The 21,963-nt window shown below is 46.3% G+C and overlaps 2 protein-coding genes and 1 non-coding gene across 3 annotated transcripts in view; 2 read left to right on the top strand and 1 right to left on the bottom strand.

The window, feature by feature from the left end:
* Positions 1 to 13,105, bottom strand: part of MCPH1 (Microcephalin) — a 28,258-nt gene extending 15,153 nt beyond the window's left edge. Inside the window, exons 1-4 of the mRNA XM_075669883.1 lie at positions 12,727 to 13,105; positions 12,379 to 12,653; positions 11,159 to 11,252; positions 9,318 to 9,468 (exon numbers count right to left, since the gene is read on the bottom strand). Coding sequence (XP_075525998.1) covers positions 9,318 to 9,468; positions 11,159 to 11,252; positions 12,379 to 12,653; positions 12,727 to 12,819 — 613 coding nt within the window. The 5' untranslated portion in view covers positions 12,820 to 13,105. The remainder of the gene's footprint in view (positions 1 to 9,317; positions 9,469 to 11,158; positions 11,253 to 12,378; positions 12,654 to 12,726) is intronic.
* A 25-nt stretch (positions 13,106 to 13,130) lies between these two features.
* The window catches only part of eIF3i (eukaryotic translation initiation factor 3 subunit i), a 28,726-nt gene continuing 19,893 nt past the window's right edge, over positions 13,131 to 21,963 (top strand). Inside the window, exons 1-5 of the mRNA XM_075669890.1 lie at positions 13,131 to 13,219; positions 13,759 to 13,939; positions 14,588 to 14,653; positions 19,676 to 19,825; positions 21,182 to 21,420. Of these exons, the coding sequence (XP_075526005.1) occupies positions 13,217 to 13,219; positions 13,759 to 13,939; positions 14,588 to 14,653; positions 19,676 to 19,825; positions 21,182 to 21,420 (639 nt within the window). The 5' untranslated portion in view covers positions 13,131 to 13,216. The remainder of the gene's footprint in view (positions 13,220 to 13,758; positions 13,940 to 14,587; positions 14,654 to 19,675; positions 19,826 to 21,181; positions 21,421 to 21,963) is intronic.
* Positions 20,061 to 20,135, top strand: TRNAS-GGA (transfer RNA serine (anticodon GGA)). Its single transcript has one exon. It is a non-coding gene; the product is annotated as a tRNA-Ser (tRNA).

The following is a 21,963-nucleotide window of genomic DNA, read 5'->3' as shown; positions in this document are numbered from 1 at the left end:
GTTTTCAGCGATGTACTAATTGCATACATTTTTTTCCGACTGGCAAAGAAACCTCACGAAGTATGGAAAATGCCACGTGACTGCGCTCCCACCCGCATCATAAAGCAGCGCCCTCAAATAAGCCAATTGAAAACAACTGCATTGCCTATCGCAAACCCAAAGATACAGCACATCAGCTTGATAACGGTACGGAAGGAGCAGCTACAGCAGGTTTTGCAGCTTCACAGCTATTCCTTCCTCTCATTTCTATGTCACACTTATTACCTGTCTCTCATGGCCGACTGATCACATTGATAACAAAAGCCCCTTGATACCGCAGCCGAAGCGCTGCTCCAACCATGCACAAAATGTGAAAAGCAATGTAGTAGGCATTGAATGTTTCAAAATCCCAGCTTTGCTCGCACCGCATCAGAAGGACACGCGCGAAGGTTCATTTTGCATCAGAAACTTGCTTTGGACTAGAGCCAAATTAAAGTGATCGTTTTATTTTTCATGAGAGTGTATACTGTGGGGATGCGCGACTCTCGCGCGTCCCCCGACATGTTTTTCCCGCATAGCGCGTCTCCTGTAATCCGGCTTCGCGGCGTGGCCTGGCGTGAGTGTTGCGCTGCGGCGGGGTTACCTGGGCGCAAGGGAGAACACGCTCGCTCTTGGGTTTGGGACAGCAAGCAGTACGGACGTGCCGTGCCGCGCGTGCGCCGATCCATGCTTCTGCGAGACAGTCTTGCGTGGCCGCCTTGGAACGCGCTACCGTTCGCGTGACCGTACGTGCAAACGACCAGGCGTTGGGATCCAGCATGGGGCGAACATATTCGCTCGCTATCCGGTCGCAGTGAGTCGGACTTCTAGATTTGTCGCGTGCCCATCAGCATGTATTGTGGATAGTAACTTGGCTAGCAGGCATTGATCTATGAAAGGTGCAATAAATGCCCTTGTGATTGTTTGCACTACTGTGTTGTCGTTCCTTTGTCCCAAGAGTACGGAGGAGAACCCCACAATACATGTTGCAAAAACAGGTTTGTATCAAAAAATAAAAGCGAGATAAACAGACCTTGAAGTGAACGTGTAGAGAAAAAACAAAACCGATGCATTCAAGAAAGTAAATACACCACTTCTACGTAAGCTGAATTGGTGCGCGCACACACACACACGCACAGAATATTTCAGTGTGCCCTTATTACCTATGAATTTGTAAGCTTTGTTGAACACCAGCTGCTGCCGAGAAGACGTGTTCGAATAGGTCTCCTTTTGCAGCTAAGCAGTACTGTGTCCATTTTATCACACCTTCAGTGGCTTTCTTGTTGACCGATGCCGGAATTCTGTGGCATGTATCCGTCATCGTTGCCTTGAACTAATCTGACATCCCTCTCGATCATGTAAGCACAAGCTTTCACATAAACTCAAAGAAATAGAGTAGAGAGAGGTCAGGTGACCTAGCTGGCCAATTTACAGGCCTGTGCCTTCCAATCTACTGCACATGAAAAGTCGCATCCAGCTCGTTTCGTGCTTGGCTGCTGCTGTGTGCTGGTGGTCCATCTTGCTGATACCACAGAAATGGAAGACGTGACAGCGGAACTTCGCTAAAAAACTCATCCACTACTCCTTCAAGAATTTCGTTCAGGTAATGCTGTCCAGTTAGAATGTGATCAAAGAAAATGGGACAGATTATAGCACCAGTGTAAATTCCGAACCGCGCATTGACTGACCACTGGTACAGGTGCCGATTGTGCTTTACCCAGCGTGGATTGGAGTCCCTCAAATAGTGTGCAATATGCAAACTTAACTAGGTGTTTCTGCAAAAATTGGCTTCATTTTTGCACATGATGTTGCTCAAAAAGTCCAGTGACTCATCGGCTTTTGTGAAGATTCAATTCGAGAAATCTAGACAATTCTGCAGCTCCTTATCTTCCAAGCATTGGTGCTGGTTAAAGTGGTATGGTTGAAAGGCCATCATTTGTGTTGACTTGGAAATTGGTACTTGGGCGGCCACGTCTCGCAGGCTAGTATGAGGGTTTGGGGCCATTTATGCTAGGACATTCGTGCGTAGGCTAGAACTCAAAGATGGAGTCTTCCGCCGCTGTTTCTTCCAGCTGCCGGTTTGTCTCAGGTTCTCATAATTTCTGATGATAGTCGATGCATTTGGTCTACCGCCACACTTCCATGACTGATACATATATTTGCGGCCTTCCTCTTGTTGCCATTCGCAGATTTCAAGGCAAGGATCATGTTTACTTTCTGCTCATTAGAGAAAGACATGTGACTGGGACGAAACAAAATGCACCTTTAAATTTTTGCACTGGCGTTGTCAATTCGCTCTTGTGGCGATAGGTATCGTGGCAAAAAAAAGAAAACATGCGTGGACTTTATCTACGCTAAGACAACAGCTATCACAGCTTGTTTCCAACTAACACCAAACGTGATGTGTTACTTCGGCCAGGGCACGGCAGATAAGGCATTCGCGCGATCACGATGTCTTTCTTCATTTCCTTTATTTTATTGTGGATAACTCAGAGGGAGGTAGTTCGAGGGTGCTGCTTTAGGATTTGAGTGGGAGCACAGATACATGGTATTCTCCATATCTCGCGGGGTTTGTTTATCAGTCAGAAAAAATGAGTATGTAATTAGTACGTCCCTGAAAATACCGCAGTTAGATGTCCCTTGGCTGTGCCTTCAAATGCCCGACTCACACGTTGATAATTAGGATAGTATGTCTCCAGTTAGATAATTAGTAACGAAAAAATTACTGACAGCTGCTACAATATACTGTCAACAATATGCATCAGGTTTTCTTTAAGTAATGCATTGCTCCGTTTTAAAATATTGGTACATGGTAGTTAATTGGGACACCCTGTATATATTTATGGCCTTTGCATGCAAGTGACGGTGTTTCCATCCCTAATAAATGTTGTAAATTATTAAAAAATTTTTTTTTCATGAGTCGTTAGCATTGCTTAGTGGAAAGAGAAGCAATACTGAGACATGTGTCACAAGCTGTCATGAATCACGCTTGCCGCGCAGACAACCAGATGAAAGAAGGAAGAGAACGACGTTAGCCAAGCTGCCGCGAGACCGCTCTTCAAGAACCGCGCCTATCAACCAGATTCATCTGGTTCTGCATTAAAACACCTCCTGTGTAACATTTGGCGGAGCTGTGGGGGTAACTCCCACGACCTACAACGGAGCCACCAGCACAAGAGCTACGCCGAAGCCGTCGCCTCGCCGGACTTTCGCCGTCGCGCTCAGTCATGGCCACAGAGCAAAATACCCTCACCAGCAGTGCCTCGGCGAGCCCAGTCCCTATCCAGCACTACCGAGAGCCACGCACATTCTCGGCAAAGGCAGAGGAAGATGTGGATGAGTGGCTAACCCATTACGAAAGGGTAAGCCAATACAATAACTGGAACGCTGCCAGTCAGCTTAGGAACGTTGTTTTCTTCTTGGCCGGCACGGCGTTGGTATAGTATGACAACCACGCAGACATGCTAACTACATGGACACGCTTCGTTGAGGAGATCAAAAAGTGTTTTGGGGACTCGTACGCAAAGAGGAAACGTGCGGAACTCACATTAGCCCAGAGAGCTCAGGTACCCGGCAAGACTTGCACTACCTATATCGAAGAAATTTTGCAGCTGTGCCGCACTGTCAACCCTCAAATGACAGAGGAAGATAAAGTGGGGCACGTGGTAAAAGGAATAGCGGAAGACGTGTACAACTTCCTCATTGGTAAAGAGAACTTGCACACTGTATCAGAACTGATACGGCACTGCCGTACGTTCGAGGCGCTGAAGACTCGCCGAATTACACCAAAGTTTGGACGGCTGGCCAATGTAACGACTGTAGCAAGTGTTGACACGAGTCCTCCTCTCTCAGACCTTTCGTCCGCCATCCGCCAGATAGTCCGCGAGGAGCTCCAGTGACATGACGAACAGGCACGCTATGCGGCGCCACGTTGCAGCTCCTCCGTTTTCCGAGACACTCTTTGGGAACCCCCTTCGGCTACTTGGAACCACTCGGTAAACGTCGCGGATCTTAACGGCTCCAGAGACGAACCGCATTGCATTACGACCGAACCACCACGCAATGATTCGCCCCCTGAACGTTTTGATCCACGCCCACGCAACTTTCGTCCACGAAGACTCGCCGCTACCTACGACTTTCAAGGGGAAGAGCCTCGTTACCCTCAACTGATGTCTTCGGCAGAATACTTCAATCCGCATTCTGAAGTTCGCCCTTCGCCAGTGTGTTACTGCTGCGGCATGCCTGGCCATATAGCTAGGTACTGTAGCCGACGCCGAGCATCAAACTACGGATCGTCAGCGCCGACTATGCAGTTTAGCGGTCGTACACTGCGCAATCAGTGGCCAGGAGACTCCACTTCAGGAAGCCACTTTCGAGAGGACCAATGCACCGCCCAGGAGACCTACTTTGGAGAAGAAAGAACCCGGAACCGCTACCGCTCCCCTGCCTCTGACCGTACTCTGACGCCACCACCGGCCTTCCGAGCCTCCCGATCACCATCCCCTCGGCCGCGATTCACGTCACCATCGCCTCGGCGCCATTTTGTGTCACCCCCGCCGGGAAACTAGCCAGCGCGGCCGATGGAGGTGAGGTCGCTGGAAAATGTGTGCTGCCGACTCAACTGCCTCCAACTATTTTCATGCTAAAGAATAAGGTTCATGTACTGATTGATGGGGTCTCTACAATGGCTTTAGTTGACACGGGAGCAACTGTCTCGGTCATGAGTGTAGGGTTTAAAGGCCTTCTGGGACGCAAGGTTACGTTTCGTTAGGACCAGTGCACAAGTTTCCGTGGAGTCAGTGGTGAATCATTATACCCGGTTGGTGTGTGTAACGTGGATGTGTCATTGGGTGGGAAAGTTTTTAATGCAGAGTTTACTGTTCTTCCTCACTCCTCGCATGACGTGATTCTGGGGATTGACCTTTTGCCATTGTGTGGTGCGAATGTTGACTGCCGGACGGGAGAACTCAGCGTCGACACCAGTGTTTCAACTGTGCTCTTTGAAGGTGAAGCTTGCCGGGAGAGTGTGCCATGCGTGTCTGAGGATACAGTTGTGCTCGCCTTATCCGCGATGCGTGTTGCCGTCGCCTGTTCATCTCAGACTCCTATCTCGTTCGACGCTGCAGTGGAACCTGTACATCGGAACTGCCTCAAGAAAAACGTGTTAGTTCCGCACTGCGTAGTCTCAGTGACCAATGGATGCGCGGGCCTGTGGGCGCTAAACTGTTCCACTGAAGCGGCAGTGCTACCTCAAGGCCTAAAGATTGCCACGTTTCAGGAAGACTCTCCCGTATCGGTGGCAGTACTTGCAGAGCTCCCCGATGGAGGAGCAACCAGTGTCTCGAGCCCCGGGAGCTCAAAGATACTTTCCATGATTGATAAGTCACTCAGCGATAACGAGCGTCAAGTTTTGATGGCCCTGCTTACGAAACATACCTCGGTATTCGACTTTGCGCAGCACGATGGACTGCCATCAATTCCTGCGTCCAGAACTCGTCACCGCATCAACACAGGAGCCGCCCAGCCAATCCGACAAAAACCCTATTGTGTATCCCCATCAGAACGCAAGATAATCAGCGATCAGGTCCAAGAAATGCTATGCAAAGGCGTCATTCGAGAATCATCTAGTCCTTGGGCAGCCCCCGTGATATTGGTGAAGAAGAAAGACTGTACGTGGCGGTTCTGTGTTGCTTACCGTCGCCTAAACGCCGTTACTAAGAAAGATGTATATCCGCTCCCACGAATTGACGACGCCATCGACTGTCTCTTTGCGGCATCTTACTTTTCCTCAATCAATTTACGGTCAGGTTACTGGCAAATTCCTATACACAAGGACGACAGAGAAAAGACAGCATTTGTAACACCCGACGGACTATTTGAGTTTAACGTGATGCCTTTTGGGTTGTGTAATGCGCCCGCAACGTTCGAAAGGTTCATGGACACGATATTACGCGACTTAAAATGGGAAGTTTGCATGTGCTACTTAGACGACGTTGTGATCTTAGGGCGAACGTTTAGTGAGCAGAACAAACGTTTGGATTTGGTCTTGAACTGCTTGGAGAAAGCGGGTCTTGTGCTCAATTAAAAAAAATGCCGTTTTGGGGAACGACAAACTCTTGTGCTAGGCCATCTGGTCGCTGAAGGCATCCGACCAGATCCACAAAAGACTGCGGCCGTAGAAGCATTCAGAGTACCCAACTCTGTCAAGCAGTTAAGAAGTTTCTTGGGCTTGTGCTCCTATTTTCGCCGATTCATTCTCCGGTTTGCTGACATAGCTCATCCCCTTACACGCCTTCTCCAAAAAGGCGTTCCCTTTGAGTGGACTGCAGATTGTGACTCATCGTTTCGCCAGCTCAAGTTCCTGTTGACATCCCAACCAATTCTTCGCCACTTTGATCCTTCATCACCAACTGAGCTTCACACCGATGCCAGCGGCGTAGGCATCGGTGCTGTGCTAGTTCAGCGTGTTGGCGACAGTGAGCACGTGATCTCTTACGCTAGCTGGTCCTTGAGCTGCTCCGAGCGCAACTACACAGTCACCGAACAAGAGTGTCTGGCGGTCATCTTCGCCGTGCAACGGTTTTGTTCGTATCTCTATGGGCACCCCTTCACTGTGATAACAGATCATCATTCGCTATGCTGGCTTGTGAATCTGCGGGATCCCTCAGGACGACTAGCGCGCTGGGCCCTCCGTCTACAGGAATACGATTTCGTTATTTGCTACAAAAGTGGCCGGCGGCATGCTGACGCTGATTGTCTCTCTCGGATGCCACTTCAAACAACTGAATGTGATGCGGACAATTTTGATGAATACATCGCTTTTGTGTCCCCGGAATTTTCGGATATGGGTACCGTCATATCCGAGCAGCACAAGGACGAGAGCTTACAACCGCTCTTCGCGGCAGCACAGGAGTCGCCTGCAGGCAGTCGCTTTCGCCTACGGGATGGTGGCGCGCTGTATAAGAAGAGCTACTCGACCACCGGTGCACGCTACCTTTTAGTTGTCCCCAAGAACCTTCGCCACCAAGTATTACACGCCATGCACGATGACCCAACTTCCAGTCATCTTGGTTCCACACGTAGACTCTACCGGGCTCAAGAACGTTTTTACTGGCCTAAGATGCGGAAAGATATCGAACAGTACGTCGCCAGCTGCTCTCAATGCCAGCGCTACAAGCATCCGCCACAAGCACCACATGGCCTGCTTCAACCAGTTCCCCCTTCTAGCGTCCCCTTTGAGCAAGTTGGTATAGATCTTCTGGGCCCTTTCCCGCGATCCTCCAAGGGTAATCGTTGGGTTATCGTTTGCGTAGATCACCTTACCCGCTATTGTGAGACCGCCGCATTACCATCGGCCACAGCTACGGAAGTTTCTATCTTCTTGCTGGCTAACGTTATACTCCGACATGGACCTCCTCGCATAGTAATCAGCGATCGTGGGCGACAGTTTACCGCGGACATGGTTGAAGAAACCCTTCGTTTGTGTTCATGTAGCTTCCGCCATTCTACGCCCTACCATCCACAAACTAATGGACTGGTCGAGCGCACAAACAGAACGCTTGCCAACATGCTGTCCATGTACGTTGATTCAGCACGCAAGAATTGGGACAGTATCTTGCCTTTCATTACCTATGCCTTCAATACCGCGAGACACGAGACCACTGGTTACTCACAATTTTTCCTTCTGTATGCTCGTCCGCCGTGCTACACCCTCGACACAATATTTCCCTACTTCGCTCATGACAACGAATCAATCCTATGTCGAGCAGAAGATGCGCGACGCCTCGCTAGGCTACGCACCATAGCATCGCAGGACCGGTCCAAGATACGCTATGACGGGCGTCACCGCCACGTTTACTTCAATCCTGGTGACCTTGTGTGGCTCTGGACGCCGTTGCGGAAGCATGGTTTATGCCAGAAGTTTCTCGTCCACTACGTCGGCCCTTACATTATTCTGGAGCGCCTCAGCGAAGTAAACTACCGCATTGCGCGTCTCACGAGCAGTGGACGACGCTCAGCCAAGGCTGAAGTGGCACACGTCGCGCGTCTGAGGTGTTACAACCCACGAGATGACTGACTCGCCCGGCGGGCTTCGTCTGCCAGCGGGGAAATGTCGCAAGCTGTCATGAACCACGCCTGCCGCGCAGACAACCAGATGAAAGAAGGAAGCAAACGACGTTAGCCAAGCTGCCGCGAGACCGCTCTTCAAGAACCGCGCCTATCAACCAGATTCATCTGGTTCTGCATTAAAACACCTCCTGTGTAACACATGCAACATTCATGTGCATCTCACACGCCATTGATAAAAGACTCTGCCGAAGTGGTCACTGAAGTCTATAGGTTTTTTTCATGGTCAAAAAAGCATGCAAAGCAATTTGAAGCATGGTAAATATACAGCAACATATTCATTCTCTAGGCATAGGCTATCCATACCTTTAGAAATAATTTTTAATTGACTACCTCCATCTCTTTCAAAAATATGATAAACTTTGTCCTGTGTGTAAATTTCAATATGTTGCGTATGTGCATGGTGTTTACAGTGCAAATTTAAAGCAATGTTGAAGTGAGAAAATACGGATGAGACAGCCGCCACTAGGACTTCTAATGTGTGTGTCCTCCTATTGTCAGGATTTGCAGAAATAAAGTGAAAATATTAATTAAAAGCTGCGCACGTCTGTGCCAACAATGATGCAGTAAGCTATTAGCCCCAGTAAAACTTCAAGTGAAAAGGTCGAGGAAAGTCAAAAGGAACCTCAAATGATGTGGGTGACAAAGCTCTGGTAATGGCACTTTAGGTATGTGCGTGTGTGTGCGGCATGGCCTGGAGGGGGGTGGTGGTGTTAACTTTTTTTAATCTGAAGTTCGAATCAACAAGATTCCACACTGTACTAGAGAGGTTAACTTAGCACTATTCCTCTTGCTTCTATTTAACTGGCGGTATTCCACTGGGAGACGGTCTGTCTGAAGACATTCGCCTGTTGCCAAGCATTGTTATAAGTGTTGCCTCCTCTTTATATACTACAACTTGCTCTATGTTTCATTGTTGCTCTTTTATGAAGTGGCTTATAATTCCTAGTACAGTCCAGTTCCGTCACTGACTGTTTTCATCCATGCATATTTGTGGAGGCGCCTGTGCTAGCTGCACTCAATGGGTAGATTGACCTTGCTCAGTATGCAAACTTAAAGTTGGCAAGTTATATAAAGAGCCACCTGCTGCAACACTGAGAGAATGGCTACTACAAATGCCAATGCATGCACAAAGAGCTCACTGAAGGAACGTTGGTTCTGCCTGTGCATACCTTTTGTGACAATGTCCTGCAAGTGTTGCGTGCTGGGCGATAGCACTGCTTCATCCAGCAGCACATTGCGCCTCAGGTCCAGTAAACGTGGCCTCTGCTTCCGCCTAACTGGAGATGGGGAGTCTGTCTTGGTCCGCCAAGAGCGAGGCTTCTGCAGAGGAAACCATGTTGACACCATGCACCACTCGTGCACTGCCAGTGTTATGCATCTGCATCCAAGATTGAAGGCCAACTGGGCAACGAAATTTCACTTTGGCTAAATCTGTTATGAGTAGCTATACCCCTGAACTTATCTTGGCAATGTCAGAGCTGGTAATTGCATACTTTTTTTGTTAGCAGCATTTAAACAGCACCTAAGCAGACGATGAATGCACCTGGTGGCTTGCTGCAGCACCTCGAGCACTACCGCAGCCACAAGTGCCCAGGCCACACTGCGCGATCCCCCTCTATCGAGATAATTTCACTTCTGTTCTGGTTCTTACATTTGAAAGGGAGAAAATAAAAAAAATTGGCTGAAGGCTTAGCTTGGTTAAGCCTGGAAGATTGCCAAAGCAATACCCTTGGCTGCGCCTTGGTTCGGCTGATGGTGTGGACATGGTTGCCCTTTGTTAAGCTTATGGCTATACATCATCCGACATAGCGCAAGGCAGCGCGCCGATCACTGCGAGGAGCCGAGCTGTAGCGCCATTTATCCTCCTAGCGTGACGTCACACCAGCGAGCGCCCTCTCTCGGTAGCGCCGCACCAGCGGCGCGCAAGGCTTCGCCTCCACCATCGATGCCGCGAGCTGGGGCCCAGTCTCTCGGCCTGGTGTGACGTCGCACGGTCACGTGACGCGCAACTGTGTAAGAAGGCGCCACGACCACTGATTGGTCGAAAGCACGAGCAGTATTGCTTTCACAATAAAAATGAAGCTAAAATATTGCAGTTTATGGCGAGTCTTGTCGCACAGGTCGCCGAAACCACAAGTGCTGTCGGTGTGAACAGCGGTGCGTGCGTGTGGTGCAGTTTGCACCGTCATCGCAAGGTAGATTCACCCGCATGGCGCGGGCCATGACGGTGCAAACTGCAGCATGCGCACGCATGCACCGACAGCACTTGTGGTTTCAGCGACCTGTGCGACAAGACTCGCCATAAACTGCAATATTTTAGCTTCATTTTTATTTTCTCCCTTTCATATGTAAGAACCAGAACAGAAGCGAAATTATCTCGATAGAGGGGGATCGCGCAGTGCGGCCAAACAGGATGTGTGCGCCTGTCAATGGTGATGATTGGACGGCGTGCACTATATCTTCACTTATGCATGGGCCACGCGCTCCGCTGTTCAAGTTTCATTTGATGCTGATAGCACACAGTCCAAAATTTTGTTTCATTTGGCCTTTAAGGCTATGCCTTGCTTAGGACTTTCACCATTTGTTCACCAAACATCAATGTGTCTGGACATGCATTCTCAGTATGCCTTAATGACTTCTATAATGGTTTACACGGTCCTTGTTCCTATCTGAACAGGATGAAGTGATGGCAATTGTGTAATGGAGCAGTGCTGAAGATGGTACACACTAAAAAGGAAAAAAGGTGCAAATGACAGGATGAAGTGCAGGATGAAACACAGCACTGCCTAATGGCCCGAAATGAAGTTGCTTGCTGCGACCCATGTGTTCTTTTATACGATGACTCATCTTTTGCACTGTTCATTCCTTCTTTTGCGAGAGTTCGGGTTCTCTGCATGTCATGCCTAAAGCTGCAGGCAGGCAGGCATAAATGCATTTTGAAGGGTATGTGTCCCCACATAGAAAAGATGTGGGGCACAAATGTATGTCATTGCAAATGCTGACTGCTTACCCTTATTTTGCGGCTGAGAATGGGGCAGTCATAGGCTGCAGAAACACGTGCTGGGAACCTCTCTGGAGATGCCAGCCTGTCTTGGGCAAGGCACCTGCAAGCCCCAATTTATTTCAATGTCACACTGCTCATCCATGCCCCCTACACATCAACTTGTTAGGGGCAGAAAAAACAACCTTTATATCAAATCTGCCTGCTACATTCCTGAGATTATGTGATAGTTTATGCACATATGGAATTACAACCAGTTTTTTCTTCTTGTCGGCAGGCTCTGGATTATTCATTCTTGTGGGTGCTCCTAGTTTTACACGTTTAACAAGCTTCTGTACTATCATGAGGATAATATCCTCTCGAAAACCTGCCGCTCTCAAATGCTCCAATTGTGTTAAGAAACTCTTAGACGTCTTGTGAAAACAAGATTTCGAAAGTGCGGAAAATGGAACCGAAAACGCAATGCCGTTTTTTACCACCTTGGAATGTGCAGAGTGAAAATTTAAAATTGGTTTTTCTGACCTTGGGCAATACATCCAGCACACATGCATATCACTTAGCTTGAGCTTCGTATCTAAAAATTGTAGTTCGTTCTTATCCGGCACTTCATGTGTGAAAACTAATCCTACATTGTCCTTGGTATACATCGGTCAAACAGGTCGTTGCCTCAATATTAGATTGTCTGAACATAGGCGCTCACTAACGGGTAATGCCTACTCGCATGCCGCGCGGCATTGCTCTGAGCATGGGTGCACTCCAATATGTAACGACACCACAATACCTTCCACGCACAAAAATCAGGCTACGAGGGAGATAATTGAGGCCTTCTATATCGGAAAGAAAGGGTCGCGTTGTGTAAGCATGCCATCGATAAATTTGCACGATAGTGAATTTGAATTTTTAAGCCGCTTCATAACGTAGCATTAGATTGAATGGTTTTGCGTGTTTTTTTGCCTGCGCACTGATAATGATGCCATGGATGGGAGAGCACGTGGCTATGGGTTGTGTATATAAGTGTATGTATGCTTTCGAATAAAGTTAGTTGAGTTCAGCGCTGTCCTGTGTGTTCCTGCCTTGTGTCATCGTCTTTTAGCGCTGCCCCTTCAAGATGTTCATCCGTACATTGCCCAACTGCGAGGTAGCATGGCACACAACACGGTTATGCTCTGCAAGTGCACCTTCGAAACTGCGTTATTATTAGGCCAGACCGCGGCTCAGACTCGACTCACTCCTCGACCCAGAGCGGGCCCACGATGGGGACGCCCAGCTGGAGGGCCCGCTTGCGGGTGGACACGCGGCCCTCGCGGAACACGACGTGCGTCACGCTGGGGCCAAGATAGCGTCGCACCGTGGCGCCCAGCCGCGTCATCAGGCTTTCGAACGTCGACGACACATCCTCGGTGCCGACTCGGACTTCGATGAAAGCGCAAACATCGCGCATCAGTCCATCGGGATCGTGCGGCGGCCGCGCCAACAGCGCCCGATACATAGACTCCGGAACGCCCTGCGCGAAGAAAACTCGAGCAATGAATTTTTGAGACTCGAACGACATACCTTAGTAACGCCTTTATTCTTACCGGCCCCGTTCTCGGCGTATCTGAAGTCTTGCATGTAGCTGCGAATCTAACTTTCTTTGGAGGAGGCGTTTGCTGTGGGTTCACAGTCCCCATCGCTGCCTATTGACTTGAGAGAACAAGGAACAAGTTTGGGAGCAAACGAATGACGCGCCTTAATTGCCTTAGCTTCTTTTTATACGGCCGTTTTCATTTTATTGCATGGTTGCCTGATCGCCTGATTGGCAGTGTCGCACACGGTCACACATACACGTTAAACGCATATACCTTGGTTCAGAAAAAAAGTTAAGAACACCATACTGCGCCTATAATATGCGGTAGGACACGTATACTTTCAGCTTACTTAAAAAGTTAAACGCTGCTTTTACAATTGCATGCTTTATGTTACAACTGCGATAAAAACCGAAACCAATCCAATCCAGCCCTTATCCATAAAAAATCGGAGAGCTTGCGAAGTGCGAGGAAACGTGGTGCCTGCCGTTAATTCTCCAATATGGCAAGATTTTACTGATACTTCTCGCCTTTAGAATAAGCGCGCTAGCGTAATCGGCTGTCCGCGACAGCGGAAAGCCAATTTTTTTATGCGACCACCTCTTGGCACGCTTCGGCCACTGCCGCCCCAACCCACGGGCCGCTCTGCTTCCAGCTATGATCCTCCGCTACCCTTTGAGTGCCCTAGTAATCCTGCGCCGCCTGCTTTATTATAACCTGAGGTGCTCTCCTGAGGCCACCGTTTGCCGGTTACATGTGCCCTCCAGGAGCAGTGCGTGTAAAAAATGCAATCTATCGTCGTGACGAAAAAAGCGACCCGTGACTTGCACATCACCAGTCAGAACCTTGCCCGCTGACATACGTTGCCCGGCAGCGGCAGCGCCTGTCAAAAAAAGTCGTCTTTCTAGCGGCATAGCTACGTTGGCCCTTCAGGCAGCTGCACCTTTGTTCTTAGTTTTGATTAATGCCAAAAGATATCGCGCTGTGATTTCTTGCGGGTGCTCTAAACATCTACGCTAACGGGCTGCGTCATTTCGATCGCAGAAGCCGCTTATGCTGCATGGCCACGAGAGGGCCATCACGCAGATCAAGTATAATCGCGAAGGGGACCTGCTGTTCTCCTGCGCCAAGGATCACTCGCCCAATGTGTACTACTCGCTCAACGGGGAGCGCCTCGGCAACTTCATCGGCCACGCTGGTGCCGTCTGGTGCATCGACGTCAATTGTATCCTTGCGCATCATTCGTGGCATACTGTTGACGGCACTGCGGTGGATACTAGTTGTACGATTGGGCGCGGAAGAGGCCAAGTGCAGGAAACGTTACGTGCGAATTTAGCCTAGCATTTAAGGATTCAACGGCTTGTTAACCCGAACCGCGAATCTTTAGGAGCGAGACCAGACGCAGCAGAGCTTGGTGGCACCAGCCGCCCCCCCGTTTCAAGTTCACACAACCAAGTGACCAGCGGTTACTTGTGCGCTTACCAGTTATGGCTTAGTTTGTACAGACCTCATCATTTTTTTTTTTCTAAGTAATGTGAGAAATTAGTTTACTGTCCACACGAGTGTCTGGATAACATTTTTCAATACCTGGATGCTCATATGTTGAAAGGCGCATTCAAGTGTGCCGCCATAGTAAATTCTTGAAAGGCTCTATGATTGCATCTTCACGGTCATGGAAACCGAAGTTATTTGCGCAGATTTCCGTGGCACATTTTATTGCACAATATGTATTGCAAATACTTGCTCCTTGTTGATGTGCTTATTCTTAGCAGTCTATAATTAGTCTGCATTGGCACCCCATTTCTCTCTATCTCTCTCTAACTCTGCCTATCACTACACTTTGCAAGGTCATTGTTTCCTCAGCTCCTAGCAGGGGACTCGACAAAAGTAATCTCGGGTGCTGGTGATAACACTTGCCGTGTCTGGGACTTGGAGCGAGGTAATTATTGTGTTTGTTTATGGATATGCATGGGTCACATATTATTTGTAACAAGCTAACTTGCTGGGATCTCTGACATTCCTAGTAATATTTGCAAAGTGATGCGGTGTTACTTTTTTTTGTCCCAACAAGAATGTCTTTTGTAAACAGCAGGCTTTGTGAACATCTCATGAGTAACCAACAACTTGGGTATCATGCATGCTGCAAGTTTGGTTTAGCTGCCCCATTCTCTGTCAGACAAGCTTGAAAAAGGAGCCTTCAAATGTAGTGAGCATGGCAGGTGTATACATTCACCATTAAACCCCACTGCTTTAATTTTTGTAATCTTATAATGGCCCTAGTTGCAGGTTTATTTTGAAACCACACACAAAGACGTTTGAATGGGAGAAAACCTGCAATAATGTATCGCAGCTATTGAAAAACTTTGGTGTAATAAGTGGAGTTCGATTTATTACAAGTCTCTTAAAAATTTGATTAAAACATCCTTGATTGACTATATTATAGCTTCAATATCAAAACCGGATCCCTTAGTTCGCATTCTAAGTAGACTTATTTTTTTTTTACTTTAGGAGCTTGACACAAGCAGAAAGAATATATATTGGTCCTGTTCTTCTGAAAGCTGTTTGTTGCTTTTGTTGTCATTGGCTCTTTAATCACAACTGGCCCCACACAGTGTCTTGTAAAAATAGCTGAAATTGCCTTTTTCCGACGTACTCATCACAATAATGGTGCTAATTAACAGTACAGTACGTAAAATCATTATATTTTGTCACCAGATTTCTTATCTTGCAACAAAACAACCCATAACTGCATGCTGTATCCTATGACACAGCAATAAATGCTCACATCACAGGACCACCGGAACAAGTTTCTCATTCAAAGCCCCTTGCTGTTTTTCTGCGCTATTTTCAAGGGTAAGGATAATGAAAATGACCTGTTTACGAATTTCTCGTGAATTGTGTGACAAGCTGGCAGCACTTATCTTGAGAGAAAAATACCTCAAATGTAATTTCCAGAGTTACAGCTGCTATCAATTTCATTGCTATAGATGATGCTAGTTCCAGGTAAATATGTGTTGATTTCCTTTTCATTGATTCTACGAAGTTAGGAAATGTTATTCTGTGTGTATCATACATGATACACTGTTCAATAAGCGTCTTATTTGTTAAACCATGTGAGAACAGACATTATTGCTTCATTCAGACAGGTCACTATTGCACCATTCTGAATTTTTTTGTCATGATTCCAGTCAAAAATAATCACCCATTGTACTACGGTGCTGCTCTTTCATCTGTAACTTTTATTTTTGTCAGAACAAGCTTTCACTGCATTGGTCTACACACACCCCAGAGCTTCATGCAAACTTAGCTCTAGAGAAATCTAGCACTTTTGTCAATGTGGATTCCCACAGTGGTGTTTCAGCCAGCACAAGAATTACGAGGAGTGGAGTAATCAGTTGTGACGGCTTAGACTGTGATGTGTGTGCAGCTCGTTTCAGCAATATAATCATGGTGACAGATTGCTGAAGCATTCTGTTATACTTAATGAGCAACAGTGATCACTAGAAATGTCACACACATAACGCACCACAATGCTGCAAAGTTACGAGTTCCTTCTTCAAGAACACTACTTGTCTACAAGCTCACACAATAATGGTCACTATTGATGGCAGCACCTATGTATTTGCACTGATACATTACAGGGATGGAAGTGCTGTGCCAGTTTCACCAACTTGTGCCAAACCATTGAGCTTTGTCAACCTGTGCCAAAACAACAATTTCTAATGAAGTCAAATTTAGCAGGGTGTGCGTGTCCAGTGGCAACCAGGCAGCCATAGTCATGCATTGGCTAGCACTTAGCCCTGCAATCCAAGCCTACGCAGTCTGTTTCATTGTTGGCGCCATTAGAGTTTGGGTCTGTTTGGTGGCATAATTGTAACTAGGCCACGAAAAAATGAAAACAGTTTTATCCAATATATTGCATTACAAATGTTTTATAAAAGTGTTGCGCATTTGCATATAACGGACCAGCTAAAGATGAGTTGAACTGGCACTCACTGATTGCTGCATTGATTGAATAAGGTTGTAGTCTGCTCAGCGTGTGGTTCATCAGTTTCATTATAAATTTTAGCACTTGATTTTGCACCCCATTGGTAAATCTACATCAATTAATGGGCGAACGCCATACGTGTAACATTCTAAATCTATTTTGGATGTGCACCACGTCCGGTTACCGGTTTGACAGTGCAGCACACTGACAAACAACCTGCTTGCTTTCATGAAACTTCTTGGTCACAAATGTCCAGTGGCAACCACAATCGTCACTCAAATTTGCACTCGGGCTACACTATTTCCTGCCCGGCCACACCACACAAAATCGAGCTGTTGCCACCACAGAAAGCAAGCCAAGGCTGTAAAGCTTCATATTTAGTCAACCTTAGCGGCCAGAGAAAGAGAGAGAAAACATTTATTTCAACCATTGAGGTTGTTGCTCTTGAGGTCGAGTAGGTGATGTCCTCATTCTAGGACTCCACCAGCCAACTTCTGGTCATAATTAAACGTTCGGTCAAACTACAAACCTCCGAAATTGCGTTCGCAACAACGATGTTCGCAACGCAACTTGCACAGATTGAGTCCAAAAATTTTAATAAACCATCATTTGATGAATGAAATATCAGTTGCTGTTTTACACTGGCTTTATGGAGCCTGTGGCAGAACCGCGAATCGAGCTGATTCAAAATATTGGACGACAACGCAGACTGGACAGCCAGTAAACATTTTTATCCCTTCATTATTTTCAAAAATATCTGGGAGCTTTTTCTCGGCAATTGATATGAAGTACTGGCAAACATGCAATGACCAGTACATCACTTCATATTTATTCTGCGGTATTCCGCTATCTTAACTGAAGGTCGCCAAGAATTAAAAATTAACTGAGGGCACTATGCGAACAATATTCACTGTACCTTGATAGGTTTTGTGCACGAACACTTTTAATTAGTGAAATTTATAAATGTAACTAGTCGATACGATGTCAGTGAAAAAGTTGTAGATGACGTTTACAAATGACCGATAACAGCATTTAAAACAACCTAGGATTCGTCAAGAACCCGCTGTGGTGGCGTAGTGGCTTTGGTGTTGTGCTGCTAAGCCTGAGGTTGCGGGATCAAATCCTGGCTGTTGCGGCCACATTTCGATGGGGGCAAAATGCAGAAACACCCCTGGGTGTACTGTGCATTCGGTGCACATTAAAGAACCCCAGGTGGTCGGAATTAAACTGGAGTCCTCCACTACGGCGTGCCTCACAATCATGTAGTGGTTTTGGCACATAAAACCCCAGATTTTAACTTTAATTTAATTTGTTAAGTCTTTTTTTAATGACAAAGAAATCCTGAAATAAAGAAAGGCCGCTGCGCACCAAAGATTGCATCAATCTTTACAGAAACCTCGTCAAATATTGGCACTGGGAACAAGCGCCTGTGCTTTTTGCCCGATGCATCAGCAATTTTTGGCTCACATCTTCAATCCCTATCATAAACGAAGCAGCACAATCTTGTAATGATTTGCTTTCGGAGCCGTTACAAGACCGTGGCCCAAGTTTGCACGTTCGTAACATACACAATGCACTAATGACGACGTTTGCATCTGAGACAACTCATATTACTGGTGCGGGGACGTGTTGTCATGTGGATTTTTCTTTTTAATTTCACAGGGCTTCTTTTTTTCGTTTTCTGTGGGAAAAAGGGATCACACAAAACCTAACTAATATTCCACAACCTTTGCATTGGCACCTTATTGAATAAGTAAGATAGTAAATGTTAGTTCATTAAAATTAAATATCAATTGCTTGCTCACAATGAAAAAGGAAAATTCTTGACTAGCATTAACACTAGCCTGTCAACATAGAGTGAGCGCTGTTCACAGAAAGCCCTCGATTATTTTTTCTTTTTTATTTATTTAGCAGGCACGTTCAGTATGTAATTAATTGTTGGTCTATGAGAAACCCGTATAGGCTCCCTCTGTAGCTTCATGCTACAGTAAGGTGGAGGACAATTTTTCTCTGTCATGGATGTTGCTTGCCTTGTGGGCTTCCGCAGAACTGATCTGCCATAACTTAATAGTGTTCTGCAAAATGAAATAAGGAACACCTTTCCTTCATATGCCTGTATTTCGCTCATACTGACATTTACAAAGCTGCTCCAAAACTGACAATACCTGCTCCAAACTTGCTCCTAAGTGCCAAATTTGCTGCTCCCAGAGCTGCTCCAAATTTTCCTTGGCTGCTTCCATCCCTGCATTATGAGGGTGTTGTATGAACAAGCATATATTTTGTTGCTTATATGCAGTGTTTTATTTGCTTATTTAGCACTGTGTTTTACATCCCCTTGTTGAATTGTATTATTGTGCAACCTTATTGTACATTTACTTTTGTATTTATGCATCCTTTCATTTTGTATGCTACCTACGCTCCTCTTGCTTGGGCTCTTACAGGGGCCTGCAGTATGTTATAAGTTATAAAAAATATAAGTGGGAAACAGGTAAGATTTGCTACAACTTGATGACAGCAGTGCCAAATTGCCAAAACGTGGTATAGAAACTCAACACATGAAACTTGCAAAACTTAAGAAGTGGATTCATACTGCAGCATACAAGTAAACAAATTGAAATCTGAAGCTTGTACACCATGCAGGTGTGAAGCATCATTTCCCTTGCTGTAGGAGGATCACAACCACCAGTTTCTTTATCAGTAAACCTAAGTGAAGGCCTATGGCACACCGGATTTTTAGACTATTGTGCATGACATGATTTTATATGCTCAGTTTGCACAGCGGTACAAAGGGTATTTTTGCTAGTAAAGTTGTGTGGTTACCTTGGCCAGTGAAACTGAGCATTGTGTGTTTCAATGTGACACACCAAATCATGTTGGTGGCATGTTGCAGCGGAGGTGACAAAAATATTTTTCTAAATATTCGCACATGTTCTTGGATTCTTTAATAATGTGAGATTTTTTTCTTGTGTGCAGGAGTGAACATAAACACAATCGAGACAGCAACAGCAGTAAGAACATGCATGTTCTCGTTCAGCGGCCGCATGCTCATGTACAGCACAGACAAGGCTATGGGACGTTTCTGTGAGATTCACATTGTCGACATGGCTGACCGAAGACAGATGGGTGAGTGTATGGAGGGGATGTGTACTAAGTTTCCTAGCTGCAAAGAGTGTTGCATGGTGGTTTTAGAATGTGGTTGCCGACCATCAATTACACCAGTTAATTTGGAGGCCTCTAAGGTGCAATTATTTTTACCTACGTTCTCCACCTTGCGGGTTTCCGCAGAACTATTACGTCAAACTCTTGCCTTTGCTTCGAGTTGTTGACAAATTCGACTTTGCCCTACTATCTGCTAGGCGCCTGGTTAGCTCAGATGGTAGAGCGGCTGCCCCGGAAAGGCGGTGGTCCCGGGTTCGAGTCCCGGACCAGGACGACTTTTTCTTACACTGCGAGGCTTTTCTTTTGAGGAACCCGTATGGGTTTCCGTTGTAGCAATTGCTACGAACGGGTGGATGTCTAATTGTCCCTTTATTCATTACTTCTCTCCACCTTGCGGGTTTCTGCAGAACTATTTTGTCAATTATTTTTACCTTATAACACAAGCACAGCTTTAAGTGTGACTGAAAGTCACCCTTCTAAAGACCTTGCAATGCTTGTTTTATGCTGAAATATGAAGTGGCTGCAGGTAGAATTGGGAATAAAGACGTCGCACAGATGTCTAATTGTCCCTTTATTCATTACTTCTCTCCACCTTGCGGGTTTCTGCAGAACTATTTTGTCAATTATTTTTACCTTATAACACAAGCACAGCTTTAAGTGTGACTGAAAGTCACCCTTCTAAAGACCTTGCAATGCTTGTTTTATGCTGAAATATGAAGTGGCTGCAGGTAGAATTGGGAATAAAGACGTCGCACAGTTATTTGGCCGTTCAAACTGCTCGCACCTAACTAGCTCACTTAAGGGATGATGACCTAATCAAGTGAAGTGATCTTACAATTTGGGCATGATTGTACAGCGATTTTATGAAGTAGGTGGTGGTACCATGAAGGTGTTTGCATATTGAGCAGGTGTGAAAAATCTGTCAGTGACTGTGCGACAGGTGTGAATGAATGAAACCACGTTTATTCCACATGCAGCGACAGGTTTGTGCTGCATCACGGGAGCTGGCACCACACTGCTCTCTTAAAATTTTGCTTTTTATTCTTTGGAACACTGATGAGTCAGTTTAGCATAACTTAATGTTTGCTTTCAGTGAACCTTTGTGGTTAGATATAAAGATTTATCTATAAAATGGCTGAATAATAAAAGCACACATCTGATAGTGACATAATTTAACACACAGTACAAGAACACAGGATAGGCAGGAAAGAAGACATGTCTGTGTTCTGTGACCTTGTACGGTGCATTAAATTATGCATCCCCAGCAAGGCCCAGCTTTTCACTCTTCTGTAATGTCGAGACTGCATTGTCCTCTTGCAGAGGGCCAAGACTCGGCCATGGTGATCCCTGTCAACCAGAGCAAGGTGACAAGTGCCCTGTGGTGGCACTACGATGATGGCATCCTGTCAGCACATGAGGACGGCACGCTGGCCACGTGGGACGTCAAGTCAGGCATGCAGCTGAACCAGATCAAGGGCCACAACCTGACCATCAATGACCTACAGTATTCTAAAGACCAAAGCTTTTTCATCACTGCTTCGAAGGACACCACCTCAAAGGCAAGGCTTTGCTCTGAGGCTGCAAGGATTGCCACAGTGGAGAAATTGTTTGATTGATCTTCACTGTGTAGTCTAAGCTTTCAACACGGAAAACACTCTAGGCAGTGTTGTTTGTTTTGCTGGTCGCTTGACTGTGAACTCTCTCAGCAAGCTCAAATATTTTGCCTTGCCTTCAGAGTCTTGCAGCTTCTCATTATATTAACATTGACATTTATGCTTGAGAAAATATTTGCTCATTTAATATTCATAATATTTCTTCCCTGATAAAGGTTCACTGTTCTCTGCTTCTCAGTATGTTCATGCTTATTGTTTTGAAAAGGGCAATCTTAAGTGTTGCTGTCATTTATTTATTTGCTGTCAATCGCTAACAGATGCTAATTGTTTCCCATGTTCATGCACTGCAGTATGCCTGCAGTGCACAGCATACCACTAGTTTCCAAGCTTATTTAATGGGTCTCCTGTAGTCATTCTCAAATGATGTAGCCAGTGTCATGTGTGAGTATAGTACTTTTCATCGCTTTTATGACCAACACTCTGGGTTTC

This window comes from Dermacentor variabilis, chromosome 9, assembly GCF_050947875.1.
Source record: "Dermacentor variabilis isolate Ectoservices chromosome 9, ASM5094787v1, whole genome shotgun sequence".
Classification (NCBI taxonomy): Eukaryota; Metazoa; Arthropoda; class Arachnida; order Ixodida; family Ixodidae; genus Dermacentor; species Dermacentor variabilis.
Note: the sequence above shows the minus strand (reverse complement) of the source record. Positions and strands in the feature narration are given on the sequence as shown.